The 9311-nt window shown below is 62.6% G+C and overlaps 1 protein-coding gene across 1 annotated transcript in view; it reads right to left on the bottom strand.

Annotated features, from left to right (window-relative positions):
• Positions 1-1173: 1173 nt before the first annotated feature.
• Positions 1174-9311, bottom strand: part of Muc5ac (mucin 5AC, oligomeric mucus/gel-forming) — a 29513-nt gene continuing 21375 nt past the window's right edge. Inside the window, 19 exon segments of the mRNA XM_078045284.1 lie at positions 1174-1820; positions 2320-2434; positions 2540-2591; positions 2762-2881; positions 3621-3719; positions 3799-3857; positions 3860-3920; positions 4408-4445; positions 4715-4816; positions 5031-5202; positions 5677-5708; positions 5786-5889; positions 6018-6105; positions 6384-6562; positions 6995-7202; positions 7459-7642; positions 7736-7986; positions 8310-8484; positions 8977-9164. Coding sequence (XP_077901410.1) covers positions 1544-1820; positions 2320-2434; positions 2540-2591; positions 2762-2881; positions 3621-3719; positions 3799-3857; positions 3860-3920; positions 4408-4445; positions 4715-4816; positions 5031-5202; positions 5677-5708; positions 5786-5889; positions 6018-6105; positions 6384-6562; positions 6995-7202; positions 7459-7642; positions 7736-7986; positions 8310-8484; positions 8977-9164 — 2504 coding nt within the window. The 3' untranslated portion in view covers positions 1174-1543.

The raw sequence follows: 9311 nt of genomic DNA, 5'->3' as shown, positions 1-9311 counted from the left end.
GGCTGGCAGGTTCCCTGCCCATTCCAGGCCTGTCTGGACCCCTCCACCAGCTCCGGAGCCTGGGGCCGGCAGTGCCTACCACCTCCACCCCTGGTGTAACTGGTGCTGAGTGACTAAAGCCAGGTGTCACTCATTCACTGACTCACTCCCTGGGTCTTCACAGAGGAGGGATCCACCAAGATCATGGCAGTTCTGGAGGGTGGATGGCGGGCACAGGGAGGAGCAGGAGCTAGGTGGATTTCCAGGACTCTGTCCACACTCTGCAAAGTGTCCCTGGGTCCTCTGTGGAGTTGCTGAGCTCCCTGTGCCCTTGGAGGTACCACACATGCACTCACACCAAGCTGGGCACTAGGCAGCAGCATCTAGAGGCTCTCTATGAAGCCTACCCTGGGAGTGTGGGTTCACCAGCTGAAGCCACAGCTCAGAGGTCCTCTCCTGGGCACATGGACATGTCCTGATGCCACTTGTGGGGCTGCCTGGATTCAGTTCCTCACCCACCCACTCACTGAGTCATTCATCCATACCCTAATGCTCATTCATCACTCACTCACTCACTCACTCATTCACTGATTCATTCAATCACTCATCCACTGATCCATTCAATCACTCATCCACTGATCCATTCACTCACTCATTCACTGATTATTCACTCATTCATTCACTGATTATTCACTCATTCATTCACTGATCTTTCAATCACTCATTCACTGATCATTCACTCACTCATTCACTGAATCATTCAATCACTCATTCATTCACTCACTCATTCATTCATATTCTCATTTCCTTGCCCACTTATTCATTCATTCACTCATTAGCTCATTCATTCTCTGATTTTTTTTCACTCACTTCATTTATTCATTCATTCATGAGGCACTCTTGACCCTCCCTGTGCTGTGACCAGATGCCTCTTTGACTCTGGGCAGTAGCTGGACTGTCAATGGCCTCTGCACAGTGACCATCATCTCTGGACAAACCTAAAGTCACTCCTATCTTCCTTTTGAAACAGATGGGCATCCCAAGGAGCTGGAGGCAGCAGGGTTCCCCAGGTAGCCCTCACTAGGCTCCTCAGCCCCTAGTGTCCAGCCTGGGGTATGAGCTCCTGGGTCTGGGGCTGACCCCACCCTATTCCTGGGTTCATGTCCAAGTTCAAGAATTCACATTGTCCACAAATTGCAAAATGCTCCAAGTGTATTTATGAAACAGATTGGTCATTTCCTGAGGAGGGGGACATGGGCCCATGACTGAGGTAGGAGGGCAGCCAATACCCATATCCCACGTTAGTGAGAGCTTTGTGTGATGCTGAAGTCCCAAGGAGCAGGTCAGAGTGATACCAGAAGAGCCCCACTGACCCCACATTCCTGAACAGGGGGGCACAGGTGGACATCTCAAGGGTCAGATCTCCCTTGAAAAGAACATGGTGGGTGGACAGCATGTCCTAGACAGCAGCCACCTTGACGAGGGTGCATGTTCTACTGGCCTTGGAGGATTCAAAGGACGTTTTCCTTGGTGTGTCCCAGAGGACACAGCAGCACTGGCCAGCTCACTGGGGAGGCCTGGGCAGTCCCTCCCAGCTACTGCTCCCTGACTCCTGGCTCTGCTCTTTGCTCTTCTTGGACTCAGACTCCGATGATCCTGAGTGGCTGGTGTCACCTGGTGAGTAGCACTGCTGGCCCAGGCAGCCACAGGCCTCTGCCTGGGTGTAGCTGAAGGTCCGGCTGGAACCGTCGGCACAGGTCAGGCTCACCTTCTTCCGTGAGGTCCGCAGCTCCTGGCAGCACTGGCACTTGCGTTCCACCGTGTAGGTGTCCAGGGAGTACCTGCGGGCAGAGTCTGCTCAGCACCAGGTGCCCTGCCACGGGCCTCCCATGCCAAGACCCTGACACCACCAGGCTGCACATGCCCGTGGCCAGAGTCCGGCTTCCAGTTCTCATTCCCCAATTGCTTGGGGGAAGATGCTCCCATCAGGGCTGATTCCAGCCATCACTGTGTGTCCCAGGTCCCAGGGTCAGGAGGGACACCCAGATGGCTGGCTGCAGCAAATTAACAAAGGGGAGCTGGGTTGGGGTCTCAGCAAACACAAGAGCTGATTCCATCAGGCCAGGCCTGTGGGTCCCAGAATCCTGCTGCCCCACCCCAACTCCCAGTGGCCCTCGTGGTATCCCTCTGGCCCTCTTCCTCTCCCTTCCTGGTCCTGCCTATCTGCCCCACCCCAGCTGGGTGGACCTAACTGCACCCCACTGCCGATCACATCTGTGAACACTGCCCCAAGGGACTCCCCATGGATCGGGGAGGGCGCCACGGACAGGGGTCCCGTACATGGAGGTGCTGTTCCCGCAGTTCCCCTGGCAGTAGGAGAGGCGCACAGGTGTGGCCGAGCTGCAGCTGCCCTGCCGGATGGTCTGGTTCCTATGGTGCAGCGTGCAGGACGTCTCTGGGGACAGACAGACACAGGAGGTGAGGCAGTGTCAACACCACCCACTTGTTTCCTGGACCTCCAGGGCTAGAGTCAGAACTGCCAGCAGACCAGCCCTCTTACCAACGTGTGGGCAGACGAAGCAGCAGCCGTCGGAGCTCAGCCGGGCCTGGTCCTGTGCCAAAACGGGACAGCTCTTAGTACCAGGGAGGCCACTCAGCAGCCTACCCAGAAATGGAGGTGCAGACACGCAGGCCAGGTTCAGATGGGTGTGGCCCCCACAGGAGGGCCACAGGCCCGCTGGCCCCACAGGACTCCCCTCACTGGGTGGGGCCTGGAGCTCACCCGAGCGCAGCCGAGTGCTGCACACTGCTTCTCCACGGTCACCACCTCGAGCCTGTCTTGGTGCTTCTCACACCGGTAGGTCACACAGCGGTTCTCGGGGTCTGACCAGGACTCACCAGGCTGAAAGGAGGCAGGGTAAGTGCCCCTCACGGGGAGATCATGGCCTTGCCAGGCACCTGCCTTGGAGAGAACTCCCGAGTGCCCCCGTGCCCAGTGCCCCAGGACCCTGCCTGCTCAGTGCCCAATGCCCCCTGGGGCATTGACCGCTGCCCATTCAGCGGTCAATGCCCCAGGACCCTGTTCACTGAGTGCCCAGTGCCCCCAGGACCCTGTCCATTCAGTGCTCAGTAACCCCCAGGACCCTGCCCACTTAGTGCCTAGAACCCCTAGGACCTGCCCCCCAAGTCCTGCCCATTCAGTGTCCAATATCCCCCAAACCCTGTCCACTCAGTGTCCAGTGCCTCCATTACCCCATTCACTCAGTGCCCAGTGCCCCAGGACATTGCCTGCTCAATGCCCAGTGTCCCCCAGACCCTGTCCATTCAGTGCCTAGTACCCCAGGACCCTGTTCACTCAATGCCCAGTGCCCCAGGACCCTGCCCATTCAGTGCCAAGGACCCTGCCCATTCAGTGCCTAGTACCCCAGACCGTGTCCACTCAGTGCCCAGTGCCCAGGACCCTGCCTGCTCAGGACACAATGCTTTCTCTGCCTGCATATCCATGGGCAGGGCCTTGCCTGGGTCTTCCTGGAGCTCCCACAGGGGAGTGGCAGCCTTGGCCCCCGCCCACCAGGAGCCCAAGACCTGCTTGTCCAGGCTCCCAGCCCCTGCCCTGAGCCCCAGGTGCCGCAGCTACGCACGTGGAGGAAGTGGTCACGGCCTCTGCTGGTGTTCACGACACAGCTCACCGCCACACACTTTCCACAGCACTGCCCGCTCTGAGCTTGGTATTCGAAGCCCTGCAGGGACAGTGGATGTACGGCCTGAGCTCACGCTGTCTGCCCAGGGGACGAGGGCAGTGGTGGGGCCGGCACTCACCAGGGGGCAGTGGGTGTTGCAGATCTGGGTCTCACAGCTGACCAGGAAACTGCCCGACGGGGGCTGCTGGCTGCCTCGCACCAGCACCTTTCACACAGGCTGGAGGAGACCACGGCGCCAGGCTGGGGAGTTAGGCCAGGTGTCAGTGCCCTTGGACTGGGCCCAGGGACAGGCCCCAGCCCTCACAGGTCAGCTTCCCCAACCTGCCCACAGGCCAGCCCACACCCCTGGGGTGGCCCTTGGTGTCACCTCCTGGTGCAGAGCCCTGTCACAAGGATGAGCCCTCCATAGGGGCTCTGGGGTCACACACTCTGGGGGCCCGGCTAGAGGCCTGGTGTACTCAGGAGGATACCAAGGAGTGGCCAGCTGCTGGCACCCCAGTGAGGCCAGGCACCCAGCATCAGCACCTCTGGGGGCCTGGGGCCAGGCTGGGGCCTCAGCCACACCAGGCTGCAGACCGGGCCCATGAAGACTCGGTTCCCTGGTCCGGGCAGGGTTCTGAGACGTGGTCTGCGGGGGGTCTGCTCTGAACTCTACTGCTACCCCAAGGGGCCATCAGGGAGCCCAGGAGTGGGAGACCCAGTCCCTGTGGCTGTGGACGGGCCTTACCTGGTAGACGGTGCCGTTGACATTGCAGCCGATTCCGCCTGTCCAGGAGGTACACAGGCTGTCACCCTGGCAGGCAGGGACCCAGCCCACCCCACCATGCCACCCGAGACCTCCCCTGTTTGGCCACCTTGGCCTCCTGGGCACCAGCAAGTTCTGATGCTCATTGCTGGAGTCATCAGATCTGATCTGTGCCAACATTCGGTCCCAACAAACCACGGCTTCGTCCAATTATGCCCCCAGGAATCCCTGGCCAGAGTCCCCAGCCTGCAGCGTCCAGCATGGATGTGCAAGGGTCAGGGACACTCACGGCAGATTTGGCTTGGGCAGCAGGCCCCCTCCTCATGGGTCAGGACCAGGCGGGAGCCCTTGGGGCAGTGCTGGGGCTCCGGGCAGTAGCTGGTGTTGCAGGCTGCAGGTGAGCGAGGCAGTCAGGGACGGGCCCTCTGCCCCCGTTCCCACCCAGCCTCAGGGCCTGCTCCCCAGGGCTCCCAGGAGAGTTGGCAGACCCCACCCTCCCCCACACCCCGGCTGGGGTCCCCAGAGGGGCTGGAGGGAGGGGTCTCCCTACCCCAGCAGTGGATTGCCCTGGCCCCTCCAGCCATCCCCACCAGGCCAGGGCTCACCGAAGACGAACTGGGGACAGCACTGTCCAGCCTTTGGGGCCGTGGGCACAGGCACTAAGCCGGGCAAGGGGCAGGCGGGGGGCAGGGGACAGGGCTTCCTGTGGCAGGTCAGGTTCTGGGAGCTGTCCTGGCAGGTGCACTCCTGGCAGTCGGTGCTGATGGTGTGGCCCGGCTGCAGAGGAGGCTGGTGTGAGCCTGCCACAGGTCAGCCTGGGCCCAGGCTGGCTCACAAGGTGGGGCCCGCGGGGGACACCTGGGGCAGCACTCAGAATGACAGGAGCTCAGGTTGGCACTGGTCCTGGAGACCCCAGGAGGGCCGGAGATGAGGTGGGAAGGGCTTTGTGGGGTGGCCTGCCCCGTGAGGATGGAAGGGGTCCAAGGAGAGGAGGACATGGCCAGGCAGGGGCTCAGTACCCACAAAGCAGCTCCAGTGTCACCCCCAAGTTGGGCAGGGAGGGCACTTAACAAAAGGGGCCTCCTACGTCCTGTTGGGCCATTGGCCAATCTCCTTGCCCTTCCTCTGGCCTCTGGCACCGAGAGGAAGCCCCCAGCCCCAGCCCACGCTGGCCACTCCAGGACTTGCATTTCAGGGACCTCCTGCCTCAGCTTCCTGGGGTTCAGGGTCAGGCCACCCAACCACACTCACCTCCACTGGCTCCCCATGGGGCCCCAGGCACCCTGCAGAGGGAGAGATCAGAGGTTGCCACCAGGCAGGCACGGTCACCCTGCCACCCCACCAAGCCCTGGGGACGTACAGCTGCAGTTGGCAGGCACACAGACTTGGGCGTCGCTGCTGAAAATCATCGTGTTCTCAGGACAGAAGCAGCCCTCGGTGATGGGACCGGCCTCCGGGAGGGCCCTGCAGGAAGGCAGAATGGGCTGCAGCCCCTGCTCCCCGGGCAGCAGTGCCCTGGCCAGGGAGGGGGCCCCCAGGGGGGGCTCTGGGTTCTGTTGGACCCACGGTGGGTGGCGTGAGGGTGCACGTACAGGGAGCTGGTGCTGTCCTTCCCGTAGCAGTAGGGGAGGCTGGACGGGCCACAGGGCAGGTACACCTTGCCAGCCGAGCAGGGGAAGGCTGTAGGGAGAGATGCCACCCTGAGGGCCAGCTCGAGGCTGTGCCTCTGGGCTCTTGACCCCAACTTCCGGCCGAGCACCACTCGGGAGCCCTCAGTAACGGTCAGTGGTACCCGTCCATCCAGGCTCTGGGCCCCTCAGGCTCTGCTGCTGCCCACCCATGACCACCTGCATCCAGCCCTCCAGAGGCCACAGGACCCTGACTTGGGTGTCCCCTCTTCCTCCAGGAAACCCTGCCTGACCCCATGAGCCCACCCAGATCATCTGCCGGACACTCACGGCAGGCCTGGTCGGTGTGGCCCCTCCAGTCGATGCACACGCCTTCCGAGGCACACAGCGCCGCATACAGCTGCAGTCCAGAGCACACCACGTCCGGGGGGGTCATGTGGCAGTAATCGAAGACGCAGCCTTCATAGAAGGACTGCGGGGAGATGACGTGGTGGCAGGGCTGGAAGACCCTGCAGGCAGAGGGGGCAGGCGTGGTGTGGGCCGCCAGCCAGCTCCACCGCGGGGTCTTCCCGACACAGGACGCCCCAGAGAGCACCAGGCGAGGACAGTGGCCTTCCGCAGCTCTGCATGCCCGAGGGAGGGGGTCGGGCCCCCACCCCCTTCCTGCAAGTGCCTCTCCACCAGGCTCCCCATCACCAGGTGCTGGGGAAGTGACCAGGGCCTGCATCCGTGAGAGCGGACAGCAAAGGCCCTCAGGTTGGCCAGCCTGGCTGCAGCCAAGCCCTGGGGTGGCATTCCGGCAGTGACCACCCTACCCAGAGCTCCCGGACAGCATTCTGGGCCTGTGACAGGGCAGCTCTGGGCCTTCCCAGAGCCTCCTGAGGGCCCTCTTGCCCTTGGCAGGGGGCCCAGCGGGCTGCCCACCCCTTACAGACCCTTACTTGCTCAGGATCAGCTCACAGAGTGGCGATGGGGGGCACTGGACAGGAGTGGTCTGGGGTGTGGTGGAGGGAGGTGTCAGGGGAGGCCCATGGCAGTGTGGCTGGCCGGGGACGTCCACCTTCCAGTGGCCTGACATGGCGGAGCAGGAGGGGGCCACTGTGCCTCCTGGCAGGCGACACTCGTCCCTCTTGTCATTGGTGCAGGTACCTGGCCAGACGGAGGGGGTCAGAGAGCTGGACCACGGGGACTGTGCCCTGCAGCGCCCAGTGGTCCTGGCTGGGTCTGGCCAGACATCTCCACCCTCACCTGTGGGACCTGCCCAGGCCCCCCCTTCCCGGGCTGCACTGTCCTCTGAGAAGCCAACCCTGGGTGGTTCCCTCAGGGTGAAAGGGTGGGCGCCCAGCGACCCCACACGGGAGCCCCAGCCCACGAGCCTGCTGCCCAGGTCCCCAGGCAGGCTCACCACACTGCCCCTCGGTATTGTTGGCAAAGGTGCTGAACGGCACTTCCACAGAGAAGATGAGGCCCGAGAACATGACCTGGACACCAATCTCCCGGATGGTCACGTACATCTTAATGCCCACGCGGGAGACAGCAATGCCGTTGCTCTGGAAACCAGGGCTGACCACCTTGTTGTTGAATATGATCTGCACATGGGGACAGCCACCAGGAAGTCAGCACGTGGGCAGGGGTGGGCAGCTGCAGGCCGGCCTCCCGCCTGCACGTCAGGGCAGCCCCACCTGGTTGGTCATGACCCCGCCAACGGGCGTGCGGGTCAGCACCACGCGGTCCTGGTGGTACTCCACGATGATGGCCTGTGGGCAGGACAGCTGGTCCTTGGGGTCACAGAAGTCGTTGTTGATGAGCACGCGGAAGTGGCCGAACACGGGTACCACCTGCTGCACCAGCACGTAGGTGCAGTTGTCCAGGAACGTGTAGTAGGTGCCGTCGAACGTGATGTAGTGGGGGTCGCCCCAGCCGCTGCACACACCTGCGGGTGCCGGGGGCTCACCAGAGGCTCCAGGGCTCCTGCAGGCCTGGACCCCCACCGCCCCCACACGGGCAGCTTGGGAGCCCGTCCTCACCGTCCACAGGCAAGTGGCCAGCAGGAGCTGGTGAGGCCTCAGAGTAGCGGGAGTGGATGCCCCTCCCCTTATCCCAGCGGGCAGGGCCCAGAGGCTCTGCAGGCTTCCCTGGACACCCCAAGGTGCGGGTCTCAACTACACCCATCCCAGCCTCGTGGCTGACATGTTCTGCCTGAAGTCTGACCCAATTCCACCCTCTCTGCTGGCCCCCTCCAGGTCCCCAGCTCACACTGGCACTGGTAGTGCTGGCAACAGCCGTCCTGGTCAGCCACCTTCAGGGCTGGGTAGCCGTTGGCACAAGTGGGTTCCTTCACCTCTGGACACTGGCGTGGACGCAGGGAGATGATGCTGTTGCCCTCGCAGGTGGCCTGGGTGCAGTTTGGCATGGGCCAGGTCTCGCCTTTCTGCAGAAGCAAGGGCAGCTGCAGGGTCTGATCCCTGGGATGGGCCCTTCCCTCGATGCCCAGAGGGACAGTCCCTGAGGTCCTCATGGGAATAGGGAATGGCCACCATGCTGTCTGGGACTCTCTGAGCCCCATCCTCCCAGCCTCGTTCGTGCCCATACCCACCCTGTGCCCCGCCACAGCACCCAGCTGCCCGGAGAGGAGGTGCTGTGCTCAGGAGCCCATCCCCAGCCACCAGCCCTGGGTGTGCTGCCCGGTCCACAGTGATGGCCACCTGCTTGGCCCCCACTTCACCCTCAGCAAGTGGTGTTTCAGCCTCAGACCCCATAGGCTCCACTGACCTGCAAGCCCACCCATCCAAAATCCTGGGGAAAGGACCCCCCAGAGCACAGCAGGGTCAGCTCCCAAGGGTCAGCATGACCCTCATGAGGACTTGGGGAGAGGAGGCTCTGAAGGAGCCACAAGGCCCTGCTGGGCAGGAGGTGGGCTTACCTCTCTTGGGGGATGCATATTTGGGCACCCTGTCTCAGGGGTGGACATGGACAGGGACGAAACTGAGGTAGGGGGCGGCGTAGTGGAAGGACAGTCGTGGTCAACCCCTTTGATCACCTCGCAGTCCTGGCTACACAAGGCATAATAGCAATGGCCAGAGAGGTCTCTCTGGCGGTATATGATGGACCCTGCCGACAGGAGACACCGGAGGTTAGCAGAGCTGGGTTGCAAAACAGCAGCACCCTAGGCGAACTGGCCGACACCCAGGGGGCAGGGAGCCCCCACCTGAATGTGGTGGGCAAGAGTGCACAGGGGCTATGGCTACAGGCCATGGC

This window comes from Ictidomys tridecemlineatus, chromosome 4, assembly GCF_052094955.1.
Source record: "Ictidomys tridecemlineatus isolate mIctTri1 chromosome 4, mIctTri1.hap1, whole genome shotgun sequence".
Taxonomy (NCBI): Eukaryota; Metazoa; Chordata; class Mammalia; order Rodentia; family Sciuridae; genus Ictidomys; species Ictidomys tridecemlineatus.
Note: the sequence above shows the minus strand (reverse complement) of the source record. Positions and strands in the feature narration are given on the sequence as shown.